This window comes from Crocodylus siamensis, chromosome 5 (genome assembly GCF_052110815.1).
Source record: "Crocodylus siamensis isolate JL-2025a chromosome 5, ASM5211081v1, whole genome shotgun sequence".
NCBI classification, from domain to species: domain Eukaryota; kingdom Metazoa; phylum Chordata; order Crocodylia; family Crocodylidae; genus Crocodylus; species Crocodylus siamensis.
In genome coordinates this window covers 2,418,832-2,437,182 of record NC_143399.1, presented here as the reverse complement: position 1 = coordinate 2,437,182, position 18,351 = coordinate 2,418,832, and the positions used below count along the sequence as shown (strand labels likewise).

The window sequence follows — 18,351 nt, the reverse complement described above, 5'->3', positions numbered from 1 at the left end:
ATAGAGAAGATGCAAAGGACTACACAGCTGACTCCTACCTGGCAGCCAGGAACGCTGATGCGCTGGAGCCTGGCCAAGATGCTGCATGCATACAGGGCTCAGGTAAACGGTCCTGCCCCAGTTGTCAGCAGCCTTTTGGCCCTGAGCACAGTCAGGCTGTAAGCAGTACTGGCAAGCATCGTTGCATCTGTCTTCTATTATAAGTGAGTGGTATTGCTTGCCAAGACATGACAGGTGTTTGCTTTATTCCAAGTACTGGATGCTGCTTTCTTGGGCAGATATGAGCAGTATCTTTTGCCTTCTGTCCCCTTTCTTTAGCTATAGTCTCCTTGTACTTGCCCAAAGCACTGGCCACAGTCGGTAGCAATGCACTAGAGAGGCTGCCTACTCTGCGATGGCCAGGCAGTCTTTCCTTCCCACTTCTATCCCAGTACTCTCTCTCACATCCTCCTTTCAAACAAACCTTTTACCTCTTGTGCGTTCACACCAGTAATTCTAGTCGTCTTATTAACTAGCTGCCTCTCCTGTCCCACCAGCGTCTCTGTCTTCATCTCCGAATATGCCATGTACTTGCTACTTAACTGCACCATACTGGGGGAGGGGGGAGAATAGCCTGTCCTCATAATGTGTTTGAGAACCAGGCATTTAGCATTCGTGTTTATAAATTAACCAGCACCTTTTGGATCAGGCTGGACACTGACTTCATTAACATAATGCTTGCATGCCAGCAATAAATTGTCTAATCAGTGCCAATTTCAAGAGGTTTTTCTCAGGAGAACCTTACAAAGGGATTTTTATCAATAAACCATGGGCACTTCTATCAGTAAAGCATCATAAATGCATTTTCCTGTTCTGTTAAGAACCATAATGTAACCATAAGCAAGCTGTATCTAGACAGCACATTGCATAGTGCAGTTTACAAGGCACCAGTACTGTTGATTTCCTCAGTACCTACAACACGTTGCAGAGACGATATAAAAAGAACTTTTAAGGCTGCCCTCTCCTTAGCTCCTGAATAAGTGGCTAGGTCCCTCCAGCTATGCAGAATACCAGAAAGTTGCATTTTGGTGAATGACCACAATGTGTTGCTTCCTGGCTTCCCTTTTAATGTTCATAAATGGATTGCTGTGTTGCCATTTCATCTCATGGCAAAAACCTTCCTTTACCATGCACATCTTCCTGAAGCCAGAATGCAGGCGTTGACAGTTGTGGCAGCACCTTCTCAACTCTGCTTCAGGCCATGTCCCAAATCTGCTCTTAAGAGACCTGGCCCCATGCTGAAATGAAATGGAGCACCACAAGGCTTCAGCATGGCCTGCGTTGTGGCCAGTTGGCCGTACAGTCATGAATATAGCACCTCCCTGGCTCAAAAGAGACTGTCTCCAGAGTGTCGCGAGTGGGCAGAGGCCCTGGGGATAGCATCCTAAAATTGGTGGATGAAGTTTTTCTCTCTGCTCCAGTGGAGCCTGAACAATGAAGAATAGAAGGGACGTGTTTGGAGAACCAGCCTGAAGTTCTGCATGCATCTTCCACTGTTCCTCAGAAAAGAGGGACCAGCTGAGAGAGGACCCTGTGGGTACAGGCAGCTGGCAGGGGGAGGGTTCACTGTGGAAAGGGAGAGGCTGTGAAGGAACAGAGCTTTGGTATGACTGTGTGGGCTGTAGGAATGGACTGGAGGTGCTGAGGCAGTGGATGGAGGTGAATAGATAGATATCCTTGCTGGGAGAGCAATCCTCTATCCAAGCTGCTGCTTGCCTGCTTCACCTCCCTTCTCCGCATGCACTGTAGCCTCCAGGTCTGCCAGTCCAGGTTCCACAGGCTCTGGAGGCCTTGTGTGGGAGGCATAGTTTGCCAGCAGATTTCCTTCCAGTGTTTTGGGGAGTCCAGTGCCCTGCCACTCTTCACTCTAAGCATGGGTGGGTGATGCACCACTCCAGGTCCTGGGGGATTCCAGGTGGGCTCCAAGATGAAAGGCAAGCCAAAAGCTCCCAGCACAGTGAGCTGAAATCTCCCTTACCACTTCATTTAAATTCACGCTATTTGCCTGGTTAGAAAAATAAAGTTTCTCTTTTTAACTTTGATTCCCCTCACCCCACAGCCAAGGTGCTGCTGTTTTGTAAAACTCCACGTGTAACAAATCCTGCACGGAGACATTGAGCCTCCCTATGTGAAAGGCATACATCAGCAATTCATCCGAGTGCATGCACAAGAATGCCACAGAGCGATTGTACATCCCTTCCCTCTGCTGATGTAACATATTTTATTTAAAAGCAGCAGAAGCTTGCAAAGGAAGCAAAACCGCAGCAGAATACCCTATGTAGCCCAGCAGGGCCTGACTCAGGCTAATGCTGTAATGCACCACAAACCACGATAAGCAACTCGGAAGTCCTGGGCCAAGTACGTATCCAAAACATGATGTCCTTTTTCTTGGGGCTGATGCAGAAGTCAAGTGAACAGGGCCAGGCAGGATGCATCCTAGAGTGCTCAAGGAATCGGCTGAGGTAATTGCAGAGCACTGGGTCTTCTCGTTGAGAGGTTGGGGGAGTCCAGCAGACAGCAACAAAAATAGGGTCTGGGAAATGTGAGGAAAGGTTAGGAGAAGTGGGGTTATTTAATTTGGAGAAGATAGGGTTGAGTGGGAGGTGGGGGTGTGTGAGAACAGTCCTCAAATACCTGAGTAGTGCTAATAAAGAGGATAATAATAAGTTATTCTCTGTGCCTGCAGAGGACAGGGCAAGAAGTAAATATCTTAAATTGGCACAGGAGAAATTTAGGCTGTTTTAGGAAGAACTTTCTCGCTATGAAGGGGGTTAAACATTTGTATTTTGGTTGTAGAACATCCATCTTTGGAAGTTTTGGAAAACAGATTAGACAAACATGTGCCTGGGATGGTTTAAAAAGGGCTGATTTTTGCCTTGACCTCCTGAGGGCCTTCTCACTGTGACCTCCCGAGGGCCCTGCCAACTGGACTCTTCCTTGATTCGAAAAGGTCTATATGGTCATGGCCGGGGCATGTTGTGATTTAAATGGCGGTGTCGTGCAGAGCATTCAGAATAGAGCAGACGGATGATTTCCCTTGGCTTCGGAGATTCAGAACGTGGCTGACCTCCCCGTTCTCGGTGAGGCTCCCTTGCTCTTCTGTGTCCTGCACAACAGACTTCCTAGTGAAAAGTTTTGCTGCCTCAACACTTCCACTCAGGGGTGGCCACCTACCCTTCAGTCCTTCCAAGCCAAACTCCCCTGCCATCCTGCAGCTGCTCAGACAGTAGTTAAAACAATTACTTTATACATTCAATGCCTTTAGTAAAAAGGGTTCACCAGCCACGATGGGGTCTCCCAGGATGAGAGGAAGAGCATGGATGTCTCATTTCCACATTTTAGCTGTGTGCTCTTCTCTCCCTTGGGGAAAGGCCACAATCCTAAAATTTTAAGGATCTCTTCCAGCCCAGCCCAGCCCACACTGACAATGCTGCGGAGCGCACGCCTTTACATTTATGATCTTTGAAGGATGCTGCAGATGGCTTCTTCCCATTGTTCCTATGCAGTTGTGGACTCCCTGCATATGCAAAGCCGTTGATGATGGCTTGAGGATTGGCAACCGCACTTCTATCACAGCAGCCCCATGAGGTGACATACCCACAGCAACCTGGTTAGCAGCTGACAGGTAGCAGATGGGGCTCTGAGTTTTTCTGATGTCCAGATGGATGTGTCCTATCACCATGGGGTGCTCGGTTGCCTGTGTAGGTCTGGGCCCTGTTCTGGTTGCTGCCAGGTTGGCATCTCAGTTGTCTCCACCACTTGTGAACCCAGGAATAGCGCTGTTTGCAGCGAGGTTGTTTCATTAGAAGTCCTTCCTAAAGCAGTCTCGTGCTCAGCCTTGTTCCTGTTCTCCTTTGGGTTCAGCTGCTGGCAGGAAAAAGGAAGCTATAGCTGCTGCTTGATCTGCAGCCCAAAGTGCTGGTTAGCAGAGCAGTGAGCTTGCAAAGCTGCAGCCATTTGGCAGTGACCTGACAAATGCATACAGCAACTGCCTATGCCCAGCTTCTGGCTTTGCAGCAAGGAGAACTATTTTTGTCCCTAAAGATATTTTAGGGGACTTAAGCAGCAGCAGCGACCTGAAAAGAGGACAGTCTTTGAAGTGAGGGGAATTGGTGGGACATTGAAACATCAGCATTAACCAGCTCCTTCCCTGTCATTGTAGTGGGTGTGCCTGAGTTTGTGCGTTTTGAGAACTTGAAATAGCTGTTTGGGGAAATTTGGGGGTAAATGATTGCTTGAGAACATGGGGGCCTGGACTCAGTCACTCAAGGCCCCTGTTTTCAAGTTGAATTTGATCACTTCCAGCTGGCTTCTACATATCCCATTATACCACGGGGTCACTCCTACGATGCACAGAGCCAGGGTGCAACGCAGAAGTGCCTGGGGAAATTCATCCAGGCTGCTGAGTGCACAGTTGGGAAGCAGCTCTTCTGTGTGTGGAGGAAGTGACTTGCCGTGAAGTAAGAGCCAGCTGTTCACTGTCATGGGCCACTGTACATCAGTTCACTTGAACCAGTTGCATCGAGAATCTTGCCTCAGAGTAAATCCCATCCTTTGGCATGTTTTTAGAGATGAGCTATGCGATGTGATCCATCTTAATGTAGACAGTGATATACTAGAGAAGAAATCCTGTCCAAATTGTATTGCAGTTTAAAGGGTGCTGAATTCCTCTGTAGGGGAGAGGAAAAGGGTTGTGATCAAGTGTGCAACACCAGCAACAACAACAGCAACAGAGTAAGTACGATGTTGGCTTATATTCGGAAGGTTGAAGGTTTGTGCTAATGAGTTAAGTGCTGGTTAGACTGTTTCAGAGTGCTCTATTCAGATTCTTTTCATTTGCTTTGGAGAAAAGTTATCACAAAGGAAGAGTTTGAGAGTTGAGAGCAGCAACATTAAGGACATGGAGGACACATCTACATGAGCTGCTTACTGCAGAGTTGCCTAATTAGTTCCACAGTAAACATCTGTATACATGTGCTGTTAGGATGGAATAAGCTTATTAACTCTGCTGTAGGTTAGTACTTGTAAAGACAAGTACTATCCTCTGGTGGAGTTTTTTATTCCATAGCAGTGCATGTGTAAACACTGATGAGGCTGGCTGGGGCACAAGGGTGCTTTAGTGTGGGGCTGCCTGCTGGCTAGCCGTGCACTGAAGTACCCTCTTGCCCCAGGCAGCCCCTCTGCAACATGCTGAACCAGGTTGGAGCAGCCCTGGGCTGGCAGACTGACCATCCAGACACCCTGCCAGCTGGGGCTGGTGCAACCCAGACTCAATGTGCTGCGGTCCCAGGTGCATGTTCAAACATGGTGCCCAGGAGCAATTAATGATGTGATATGCACTGGAGTTTACTGTTGCATATTAATTGCACATGTAGATGCACCCACAGGAACCAAATATAAGCAATATTGGGATGGTTGCTCATGAAATGACTTATCTGGCAGAAATGTTGAAATCAGGTAAAGGCTGTTATAATAGCTGAAAGCAGGAAGAACGGAACTTTGTGCATAGGTTTGAATTGTGGAACAATTGTTAACATAGATTTGTTAAGGAGTTACTTTCATTGAGTGACAGATGCACAGAGTGTTGATCCATGTAGTGGAATAGAGCAAAATTAATAAAGCTGAATGGCTACAGCAACTTTATTTGGTCCTAAAATTTTACTTTAGTTAATTTTTTTTGGTGTTGTTTGTTTGTTTTATCCCAACACGACCAATACTTATGTAGACCTTCCTCTACAGTTGTTTGAAAATCAAATTCATGCTGGGCATGTCTACATGTACAATTAATTCTATTTGGTTTTAGTGCACAGCAGACTAATTTACTGCACAGTAAGATCCTGCATGTGTAGATGGTAACACTTTACTGTGCAGTAGATTAGTCTACTGTGCAGTAAAGCATCTCATGTGGATATGGCCACTGGATCTGAAAATGAAGCTGGCTGACTTTTCTGAACTTGAGAAAGAGATATAAAAAGTCAGGTCGGGTTAATTAGTAGCAAAAGTATTGACTTGTTAACACCTCTTCTCTTAATACTTCTGGAGGATAAAATATTGATTTGGCTATAATTCAGGATTTTACTGTGACAGTGTTCCTTGGAGGCTACAATGGCTGACTTGGGAATATGATGGTTTAAAGGAGAATTTAATTTGTTGTTCCTTTGTATCTGATGCCTTTTTTTTTTTTTGGGGGGGGAGGGGGAGTCTGAAGTTCATTGGAGAGGTAAGTATGTGCATGTGTGCACATATAGGTGCACAAATATCAAACACTAATGTTTGTTGGCCTGTTGCTGGATGCCGAGCCTCTATTTTCAGAGTCCTCTAACATGTTGGCTTTTGAGATGTTTCAGCCATTAGGACCTCTCAGAACAGCCACATTTATATGGAACAATAAAACTGACCTCTGGTGGCTCAGGAGGCATGGAAGTGACCACTTCTGGGACCAGTCCTCCAACGCTTCCTTTGTTCTTGCTTACACAGACAAGCAAATGACCTTCCCTCCCCCTCTTCCATCAAGTTGTTTTTCCTACAGGTTGAAAAGTAAGAGAGAAATAGCCGTTTTAAATACTTGGAGCCCTTGGACATGAGAGTGATGTTAAGTGATGCCATGGCTGGTTTGCAGGTTACAAAATAAAGTCCTGGCTTTCTTTTTGTATGCTCCCATGTTAATGGCTCATTGACCTTGTGCCTCTTGCCCTTAAGACCTTTTCACCTCTGTTTTCCTTTTATTCTGTAGGTGAGACACAAAACTTCAGACCAGGTGATGGCTTTAAAGATGAACACGCTGAGCAGTAACCGAGCAAATATGCTAAAGGAAGTCCAGCTCATGAACAGGCTTTCGCATCCAAACATCTTAAGGTATCTTTTTTTCCTTGATTCTCAGGGGGGTAAATCAAGGTCCTTTTGAACAGTTTCTCTTCAGGTTCTGTGTATAACTGATTCATAATAGATCCATAGGGGAAAGAAGGACTTTGCATACTTTCTCTGTGGCTCTGAAGGCAGATGAAGGCTTCAGTGGGATGGAGGTCTCTAGTTGTCTTGGACATCCCTGCCACTGGGTTCAGGGCTCCCAAGTAGAACATATGCCCACATTGTTGAGTGGCTTGCACCTAGTAAGAGCTAGTCACTTTTTAAAATCAGGCTTCGAGCTGAAATTGTCCCAGCAGGAGAATTTATGATGTGAAGCTTGAGCTATGGTTTCTTCTTGCTCACTTAATTTGCATGGTTGAAGACATTGTGGATGGTCACAGATGAATTGATCTTTAATTGACTGCTCCCTGTAAGCATGATTTTCACTGTGTTACCTGCATGTTGTGCAAAGCAGGATTCCTTTTTGTTTTGCTTTTAAGTGTGCTGTGCTCGTTTTGTGTTCCCTGGTCCATGTGGGACAGATCATGAGGCACTGAGGAGTAGGAGCAAGAGTGTGATCCTGCTAATGCTTTTCCTTTTGAGGTTAAACAAGCCTGGGCTTTGCAATAGCTTGTCTTGTGCATGTTTCAAATGCTTCGCAGCGTCTTTTGTTGCTGCCCTTTGAACCTTTTGAGCAGTGGCAAGCAGCTGACATGATTGTTCAGGTGAGGCTGTAACATTGTGAGATACCTAATGCAGTGATGATTATAATCTTTTTCACTATATCCAAGAAACCTATTTTCTTTCTTTAACTGCTGCTGCTGTTGGCCAGGTCTCTTGACTGAGCTATTGTGAAGGCTCAAGTCTTTCCTCGGGGAGTTCTTGAAAGCTCAGAACGCCTTGGGGAGCTTGAAACCGTGTCATGTTCTCTTCTTCCTGCCGACTGTTAACGCAGGTCACAGTACCAGTTTCTGAGGCAGTGTCACTGTCCGCTTTTCTGCCCTGCCAAATGACTTTTTTTTTTCCCCACTCCCCCTTGGCAATCAATGCGTGGCAATACTGTACCCTGTTTATCCCCTCTAATATTAAGTTACTTGGAACCTTATCAGAAAAAACTCCTAGAAAGGGTCCCATCAGCTCCTGGCTAACTTCTGTTTTGTTTTTTGTTTTGTTTTTTAAGAGAAAGTTTGCCAGGTTAGAGAGGCATAATTTTTGCTCACAATAACCATGCTGGTTGTAGGTTATCAGATTATGCTTATCCGAGGGTTGCGCTAATCTACCTTTTAATTAAGCTGTCAATCTGTTTTCCCTGTAGCAAAGTGAAGTTTTAATTCCTGACGTGTATCTGTGTGTGTCTGTCATCTATCTTTTAATGGTACCATAGGGGAAGCTTTCAGTTCTTCAAACCCATTATTATGTTTTAAGAATACATTTCATTTCAGTGCTTTGTGACTCTTCAGAGTGGCATGAGGTCCTGGAGGCTGCTACAGCTGTGCTTGAAGTACAGTTTAGAAAAGAGGTGTTTTAGAAATGATATTGTAAGTCTGTGGAGCCCTACAGCTCAGTGGCTTCCATTTTAAATGTGCTTAATTTTGTAAATACAAAAAAAGCTTCTGTTGATTTGCCGGGGCTGCAGACCTGCTCTGAAAGTCCAGATGTTCTTATTCGTCCCTTCCTAGATGGTCCATCCTCATTAGGAAGAAAGCTCCAGCAGGCCAGGTGCTGTGTTGAGTTACACCCAAATGTAGGTTTCCTGCCTTCAGCTGGGTTGTACAGGTGTGACTGTGACCATGAGTAATGGGATTTGATTCTGGGATAACTGGGTGAAAGATGGCTTGTGACACTCGGATGATCTGTCTGACCAAATGCCCCTTCTGGCCTTGACATCTAGGAATAATTTGAAGATGGTGAAATTGCACAAATGGAATAATATTGTTAGTTATGCACAAAGCAGAAGAGGACCTCAGCTTGGGCTCTTACTGGTTCTTCAGGGTTGATGAGAAATAAAATCTTCATTTCTTCCCCATGCTCAAGTACACACGTGTGACTAAATGTAAAAGAAGCAGCTGAACTGAGTAAGAAGGTGGCATGTTTATGTAATGAGTTTTCAGAGTAGATCTCACATGTCTAATGTGCTTGATTTGTGGCTTCTTTCTAAGGGGGGGCTTCACTCTGTTAATCACTGATTTTTTTGTTTGTTTGTTTGTTTGTTTCCCTGCCCCCCCCAGTCTTATTAAAGAAGGTGATTAAAGGGATTGCCTCATTGTTTGTATTAAATGCCAGTGTAAAAATGTATTTAATTTTGTTAGGTCTCCAGTCTGTCTCTCAGTTCTGTGGTTCCCCTCCACTTAATTATTTTATCTGAGTCCTAACTGATGTCTCTGTGATACTTACGGCAGGATTTTGACTCTTTTTTTTTTTTTTTTTTGAAGACTTGGCCCTCTTTCTGTTCACTAGGGAGTATTTTCTCTTTAACTCCGAGCATTTTATTCTACTTCTTCATTCATATAACTGCACAGAGATCTACAAGGCTAGGTGCAGACATTCAAAATGCCTGAGACGGCATTGATCTAAGTTGCATGGTTTTCTGTAAGTGGTGTAGTTGAGATCGGTAGCAGACAGGACGCACATTGGGCCTGTGGTGGTGCGGGGGGAGACCTTAGGGCACCTCTACACGAGTGTGGCGGCTACTCTGACATGCTGTAAATCCAGCGTGTTGAAGTAGACTCAGTTGCGTTTGCTGGAGCGTGGCAATTGCCGTGCTCCAACAGCCTCCTGCATCTCCTGTATCAGCGTCCCTGTGTTTAAAAATGTCAGCGGAGCACTTGAACTAAAGCTCATTTGATGAGCTTTACATCAGGACGCTGGTACAGGAGACGCATTTTTAAACAGGGGGACACTGATGCACAAGATGTGGCAGTGCTTTTTATTTAATTTAAATTAAAGCGTTGCATGCCCCCCCTGCCCGAAAGTACCCTTAGACTGTGTTCTGCCATTTTTAAACCAGTCAGTGTGTGCCAAACTTCTGTTCTGGTATGGGTATAGACTGGTTTCTGGTTACCCATACTGGTAAAAATGTATTGCCTGTACCTGGCCCCTGTCACCTATGCCCCAATGCGCTGGAGAAAGAAATTAGCCTAGGAGTTGTTAAATACTTCTGAAGGAGTTGTTGTTTGTGTGTATGTACACACATGCCAGCATTTTGCTTTTTCAGTATAATGAAAGGAAAAAACTCCATACGCTGACCTACTAACGGCAGCTAGGAGCAGGATCCAGCAGAGAGATTAATCGCTAGGAGAATGTTCTGCCACAGCACGGTTCTGCTGAAACACTTTCAGGAATGATCTTCTGGCGTTTTTATGTTGGGATTAGTCAGTACTTAAAGAGAACAAGTCTTTTGCAAGAAGCAGCTTTCTTCTTCCAGGGATTTTCAGTTTGCTGTTACCACTCTTCCATTCCCTTTTAACATTTTCCTTCTGAACCTTTTTCCCCATGTTTATTGCTGGAGTTGTTCCTTTTTCTCAGCATGATGTTGATTTGTGTAGTGTTTGGTGTTTGATCAGTTCACCTCCTCCACCTGCCTCCAATATGAGCTCTGGTCTTGTGTATCATGCAATTCTGAGTCTCTTCAGCATTCGTAAGCTCTGACACTACCTGCTGTAAAAAGTGATTGTATGTGATCGTGGTTCCTAAACCCTGATCTGCAGCTCACCAGTGAAATCCATCGTGCGCTCCTCAGACTGAAACGTTTTGAGATTCATGCCCTGTTGTAGTTGTATAGTGTGGCAAGCATTGGAAGATCTCCCTCCAGGAAGTGGTTTGCAACATTAAAGATGGTTAACCAGTGGTTTTATGGCACAAGAAACTGCTCGTCCTAACTATTGACAGCAGCATCATTCAGCTAGTTTGATGGTGTGGCAGTAACGGTCATTTCTGCCATAGCAGGCTCTGTAATCTGACTTGATTTCTAATATACTAAGTTCCTTTTTAATTGTTCTGGGGTCTTGTTGTATCCTTGGGGATCTTAGCTGAAATTTCCCTTACTTGAAACGAACCATCTTAGTTCACTCCATGGGGGGTCTCCCCCTCCCTCTCCCTCTCCCCTTCACAGCATGATTCTCGGTAGGCATTTCATCCCACTTTTAATCATTCCAGTCTGCCAGATACCAAATTATATGGCTTCTTTCCATAAAATGCACATTCCTGCATGTTCACATTTGGCTTTCAGACTCTACACCAAAGTTAGCAGTAAAGATGCAAGCAGCATCATTATCACTTGCATGATTTTCTGTATCAGATGAGCCTTACTGTTGGAAATCCTTGCTTGGTTTCTTTCTCCTAACTTGCAGCCACCTGCAGCATTGGAGGTTTGACCCCTGGGGCCTATCAGGATTGCATGGTTTTCTTCCAGTTCTTGGCTTTTATGGGGCTTATTTAGATGTATGACCAGGTACCTAGTTCACTTGCGGGGAGAAGCCCATTGCAGTCCTCTTCTTGGTGCTTGATTGTGCCTGTTTCATTTTTGAAGGGTATCTGGGTGATGCCAAGGTGCTCTCATTATTCTCTTTCCTGGGGCTCAATGAAATGGAATTTCTTTTTCCACAGCCAGACTCTGGGAATCATTCATGGAATGATTTCCTTCAGAGAAAGTGGAGGTATTTGTGAAGAAGTAGTAAAGACTAGCACTTGGGAATAAGAAGCTTTCACACTTAGAAGCTGGAGAAGCTTGGAATGGAGTATGGGGTTGACTTGGGAATATGGGGTTGGCTTGTTTTTCCTCCTGTCTTGCTTCCATCAAATTGTTCAAATTCTGCTTTTAGACAGCTGATTATATCAGATGAGTCTGATGAAATGCAGACAGTGGCTGGGGACAGGCCTAACTTGAAACAGCTTTACAGGGGAGGGGATGTGGTCGCTCAGGTGTGCACAGCAGTTCATTCAGAACAACTGGTACATCCATGGGTTTCCAGAAGTGAAGTGAATTAAATTGCTGCACCTCTAACCCGAGTGGAACAGATTTTATAATGAAACCATTGGTACCAGTGTATTTTGTACCAGCATGACTGTTGTCTGTCCACACCCTTAAAATGGTTCTTCACCATTAGGAGACAGTGGCCCAAGGCACCTTGCTGTCTCCCTGAAGACTGCATGCATCCACAATAAATATGAACATTTATTAAATAAACTCTTAGTCTCCAACACACACGTGCCCGTGCTGTGGGCAACTTTTTCCTTTTGTGTAACAGTGTGGTAGGTGGTAGATCACCAAAGCAGAGGTAATTTGTCAGGCTCTGCTGGGGGTGTTTTTGGAAGAGATTCCAGGTTCCTTTTTTGTAGCTGTGCTTATACTGCTGGACTAGCTGAAGCAAAAACCAGTAAAAGCCAACTTCCCTCATTCGTATTGAGACAGGACTCCAAACATGCAGAGAACAGATTATGCAAAAATTTATGCTTTTTTACCCAATCCCATTTTGACCATGATTTCTCTTGAACCTTGCTGTTGAGCAGTATTTCCCTCTGCTGATGTTGACATACCCCGTTGTCACGAGGTCCTAGCAAAAGCAGCCTACACCCACTAATTCCCTTTTTGTCCTGGTGGAAAGTCACTTCAACAGTCCCGGCTAATGGACCAGCCTCAATCTGCTCCTTCCTCTCCTGTGCGCTCTTTCAAATTAGGGCACTGTCAGTGCAAGATTTGGATTTCAGCCTTTTAATATCACTACTGTTTGTATGAAAAAGTTCTTTATTTAGTATGTACTTTGGGGATTTTTCATATAAAAATATTCTGTACGCAGAAGGTCTTAGCTCATGTCTTTTAAGTGCTCTCGGGGGAGCATTTTGAAACACTGCTTCGTGTTTGGCAGGGAGTGTGCAGGCAGATTGACTCATTGATTAAACCTACTTTCTGAAAATATAATAAAAGCTAAAATAAAAAGGCTCTGTGTATGTGTGTGCGTGTGGTGGGAGCTTTTTCAAGGAGAATTTCTGTCATCTGCTCTTGTATACAAATCTAGCATGCTGGGAGTAGTGCTGAGCTGTTTTCTTTTTCCTGCAGTTGATTCCTCTCCTAAGGCCTTGTTTGTGTGGCATAATTTGTGGTTGACTATAGGTGCAGATAGAAGTGACAATTCTTGCATGATCTGGCCCCTGAAAGCGCTCTACAGCTGTGAACAAACACAAGTGTATGGTTACAGAGTGCTTTAAAAGGGCCCGATTCCACTACAGTCTGAACCTTCATTACCAGGGATCCTGGCTTTCTCTGTTTTTTAAAAATCACAAATTCTTTTTTTTCTTTTTCTTAATTTTTAATTTTATTTTTTTTTAAACCCCTGCCCCTGCGAACTCTCTGATTTTTATAAATTTTCAAATACCTATAAATTTTGGTATTTGATTTTCATAGTTTCATAGTAGCTAGAGTCGGAAGGGACCTAGGTAGATCATCTAGTCCGACCCCCTGCCTTGGCAGGAAAGAGCACCGGGGTCAGATGACCCCGGCAAGGTGCTCATCTAACTTCCTTTTAAAAATCCCCAGGCTAGGAGCCTGCACCACTTCCCCTGGAAGCCGGTTCCAGGCCCTAGCCGCCCTGACTGTGAAGTCGCGCCTCCTAATATCTAATCTAAACCTACCCTCCGCCAGCTTGTGACCGTTATTCCTGGTCACTCCTGGCAGCACACAGCGGAACAGGGACTCCCCCAATACCTGCTGATCCCCCCTGACCAGTTTGTAGCAGGCCACAAGGTCCCCCCTTAGCCTTCTCTTGTGGAGGCTAAACAGGTTCAGGTCCCGTAGCCTCTCCTCATAAGGCCTGCCCTGCTGACCCCTGATCATACAAGTGGCCTCCTCTGGACTCTTTCCATATCGTCCATGTCCCTCTTGAAGTGTGGCGCCCAGAACTGGACGCAGTCCTCCAGCTGCGGCCTGACCAGTGCCGCACAGAGGGGGAGGATCACCTCCCTGGACCTGCTCGAGATGCATCTGTGGATGCATGACAGGGTACGGTTGGCCTTCTTGACTGCCTCCCCACACTGCCGGCCCATGTTCATCGTGGAGTCAATGACGACTCCAAGATCCTTTTCCGTCTCCGTGCTGGCAAGAGGGGAGTTCCCCAACCTGTAAGTGTGGTGCCGGTTCTTTCTTCCCATGTGCAACACCTTGCACTTATCAGTGTTAAACCCCATCCTATTCTCATCCGCCCACCGTTGCAACCTGTCAAGGTCAGCTTGTAGCCTATTGCACCCTTCTAGTGCACCCACATCCCCCCACATCTTAGTGTCATCAGCAAACTCGAACAGGGTGCTTTCTACCCCCTTATCCAAGTCACTGATGAAGATGTTGAACAGTGCGGGCCTGAGGACCGAGCCCTGCGGACCCCCACTGCCCACGTCCTTCCAGGTCGAGAAGAACCCATCCACTACCACCCTCTGGGTGCGGCCCTCCAACCAGTTAGCGACCCATTTGACTGTGTGGGCATTGACACCACAGTCTCCCAGCTTTTTGATGAGGACAGGGTGAGAGACAGTGTTGAAAGCCTTCCGGAAGTCCAGAAAGACTACATCCACAGCAACCCCTGCGTCTAATGATTTTGGTTTTTATCATAAAAAATCAGAGCTCCTCCTGACCCCTTCATTCACCAGGATGCAGGTGCAGGCCCTTCACCCCCCCCACAGTCCCCTTGTCCCCACCAGACCTGCCAGAGGGGGCCTCCAGCTGTCAGGGCAATGGGGCCAGGGACCCGGGTCTCCAGCCCTGTCTCCCACAGCACTGCCTGAGCTGTGGCTGCTGCCTGCAGGAAGTGGCAATGGCTGCTGCGGTCTGAGCAGGGAACAGCGCAGAGCCCAGCTCCCCCATCCCTGCAGGCAGCATGGCCAGAGCACAGCCCGTGGGGTGGGAAGGGGCAGGCTGCCCCCTGTGGCTTGGGGCTCCCAGCCCTGATGCTTCTTCCTGGGGCTTTGGTGGCCCCACAGGTGGCACCTGGTGTGGTAGGGGCTAGCAGAGCATCCCATGCTGGCCCAGCAGCAGTGAAGGGTCCAACTCTATGCCACCGCTGCTTGCAGCAGCAAGGAGCTTACCCATCTGTCCTGTTACACTAGATCTCGCCAGCTGGGCTATGGAGACCCTGGAGGAGGGCCTGCAGTGGGCAGCCTGCACCTGTTTCCACCCCACGCACAGAGCTGGGGGGCATGTTCCACCCCCCGGGAGTGTGTGCAGTAGTGGGGAGCCAGTCTCTCCACCCCCTAGATGAGCCACCCGCAGCTCCATCCTGCTCCCTGCCCAGGCCCTGCAGCTGCACGTTCTGGCCCCAAGCCTCAGCCCTCCCTTAATGTCCTTCCTTCCTCCCTGTGGGCACCTCAATTCCTGCCCGCCCCCCCACTAGACTTACCTGTAGGAGCTGCTCTCCAGGCTGCCTGGTGGCCTTGTGCATATGCGTGCATGTGGCACCCCCTTCCTGAGCGCCCTCCTCCTGCTCCCCCCAGCCCCTTGCAGGCTGCAACTCTGCCAGACTTCAGAGAGCTCTTTGCAAAATTGGAAAATCCGTATGTTTCTCTGTTAAAACGTGGATTTCCCATTTTTCTTGGTTAAAAGGGAAAATCCCCCCTCTTTTCCATTTTTCTGTGGGAAATGGAAACCCGGATCCCTGCTCATTACATGAGGGCTCTGATGAGGACACTCCAAAGTGGAGTTCCTTCATTACCTGGTTTCTGTGTGTGCTGGGAGCAGAGCTGGGGTGATGCAGCCATGCGTTGTGCCTAGTGCTGCTTTTAGAATAAGGGGGAAGAGACTGGAGGGAGCTTGTTCTAGGAGTTGCCCAGCTGGTACTGGAGAGTGGGGTCCCCCCCAGGCATGGCTGGAGAAACCCCAGAACAGACTTCCCTCCCCTGCCTTCTCCCCCTCCCATACTGGGACAGAACAGGAGCTGAGAAGGGGAGGAACAGACCTTCAGTGGAAGAGGCTGCAGAGATGCAGCCTCTCTCTCCTCTCTCTGGATTGTCTCCGAACTGGATGTCTCTCTCTCTCTTTATTTTATTTTATTCCCTGCCCCCTTCCAAGCCAACAGCTGACATCTGTTGGGTTGGAAGGATTGGTCTAACTCTTGGTGTTTTCTGTGAAGTGCCATAAGTTAGACCTAGGAATTGCACTTCTGTCTGTGCCTTATGTTACAATAGACAGAGCACAGGCATTATTTTATTAGCATCTAATTTTGAAAATGTAAAACCTGGCAACACAGCTCTACCACCCTCCACAACAGAACCATCACCATTCTTGGATCTTACACCTGTACCTCCAATAATGTAATATATCTCATCTGTGCACCAAATGCCCTGATGGAAAATATGTAGGAGAAACCAAAGAACAACTGCGTACCAAAATGAATGCATACCAAAAATCTATCAAAGACAAAAATACCCAACTACCTGCAGGTACCCACTTCTTACAAAATAGCCACTGTCTTGCCAGTCTCTCAGTTGTAATCCTCAAAGGAAATTTGCAAAACGCCATTTGCAGACAAGCCTACAAACTTCACTTCCGTAAATCTACTGGCTACAAAAAATCATGGACTAAATATAGACATTGGATTTATGGCACACTATAACCTGCCTGACATCTGATAACCCCAGGTAATCTGTGTGCATTTTACCAGCTGCATTTTACCACCACCTTCCCCTTTTCTCCCTCCCCCCGCAACTATCTTTTCACACTCATTGTATCCCATTCCCCTACTGCCACACATGCGTTTTCACAGACCTGTATTTTGCATTTTGGCGTCTGTTCTTCCCAGGAAAGCAGACAAATGCAAACAGTCGCTTTCCCCTATGCCTGAAAAAGGGCATTTGTGCTTGAAAGCTTGCGAAGAACAATTTTTCCAACAGTGTAGGTTGATCTAACAAAAGATTCTACATCTACTCAAAGAACCTTGTCTACCTCGATACAGTTTACACACATAACCATAAGTAAGTGTGCCTCAATTTTTGGCATGGTGGAACAAACCTATTCATGCCTGACTTTGTTCTCTCCTTATCTGGCTGTGTAGCTTTAGAGGAATCCATTGCATATCTTCTGTTCTCTGTCTGCATGTTTGAACTTTTTTTGTTGTCTTTAATCTGCCATCCACCTAAATCCCAAGTGTTATTGCAATCCAGGAGTCTGACATTTTCTACTGTATGATGCAGGCAGTGTATTAGGCAGGACATCAGCTCATATGCTGGTGCCATGTTCAGTGTCTTCCACAGATGAGCGCTGTGTCCAGTTCTGGGCACTGCACTTCAAGAAGGATGTGGAGGAGCTTGAAAGAGTCCAAAGGAGAGCTACACGTATGTTTAGAGATCTGAAGGATAGGCCATATGAGGAGAGGCTGAAGGACATGGGACTGTTCAGCTTAGAGAAGAGAAGACTCAGAGGGCACTTGTTGGCAGCTTATAAGTATATAAGAGGCAAACATCGGGGCTGGGAGAGTATCTGTTCACCAAGGCACCCCAGGGGAAGGCGAGGAATAATGGACATAAACTGCTAGAAGATTGCTTCAAATTGGACATAAGGAAAAACTTCTTTACAGTTCACATGTCTAGAGTTTGAAACAAATTTCCCTCAGAGGTGGTATAGTCACCTACCCTGGAGATCTTCAAAAGACGACTGGACACTCGTCTTGCTGGGGTCAGCTGACCCCAGCAGTGCTTTCTTTCCTGCCTAGGAGCAGCGGGAGCTGGACCTGATGATCTTGTGAGGTCCCTTCCAGTCCCCAACTTCTATAAATCTATGAGTGATATGTCCACCATAACATCCTTTTCCTGGGAACCTTATACAACCTATAGTTGACCCACTGTAGCAGTACAAATGGGATATTAGGTTGTTCTTGTAACTTGCCCATGAGATAAGAGCCATCCACAATCCAAGGCCGCTATTTTTATTCTCCCTACCTCCTATTCATGACTTGTCTGATTTTTGGTTTTCTTCTTCTTCTTCTTCTTTTTTTGGAAGAGTGAATTCTGAGGGCAGAGGCGTTCCTCCAAGAGATGGGTTTCAAATGTCTAAAGGCCTCTAATGTTCATCAAAAGAAGTGCTTCCTGATGGAAATGTTTTGTGTCCTACTACCAGAAGCGGGCTCCAGGAAATTCCTACACCTTCTAAATGTGAAAGCCTCCTATTCCCAAGTGCTATTCTTCACTTTTTTTTTTCACAAATACCTCCATTTTCCCTGAACGAAATGGATTTCTAGGATATTGGGCTTCCAGGCCCTACTTGGCCACATTTAAGAGGAGGAATTTTATATCAACTGTCTCACCAAGGCCTCTTCCAAGTAGAGCACTTGGAAGTGTAGCCTTTGGCTGGGAAGAGACCGTAGCTGCTGGAGTTCACGTAAAAGAGCATCTTGGCACTTGGCAGTGCATCTAGCCAAGAGAAGTGATGCAGAATAGATTGGACAAACAGGTCAACTTTCGGTCCAGATATGTGAAATCCCACTTGGGCAG

At 46.3% G+C, this 18,351-nt stretch overlaps 1 protein-coding gene across 4 annotated transcripts in view; it reads left to right on the top strand.

Moving 5' to 3' along the window:
- The window catches only part of TESK2 (testis associated actin remodelling kinase 2), a 119,181-nt gene that overhangs the window by 42,310 nt on the left and 58,520 nt on the right, over positions 1–18,351 (top strand). For all 4 annotated transcript variants that reach the window (XM_090049031.1, XM_090049029.1, XM_090049030.1 and 1 more), the window contains one exon: positions 6,773–6,894. In XM_090049031.1, coding sequence (XP_089905157.1) covers positions 6,773–6,894 — 122 coding nt within the window. The remainder of the gene's footprint in view (positions 1–6,772; positions 6,895–18,351) is intronic.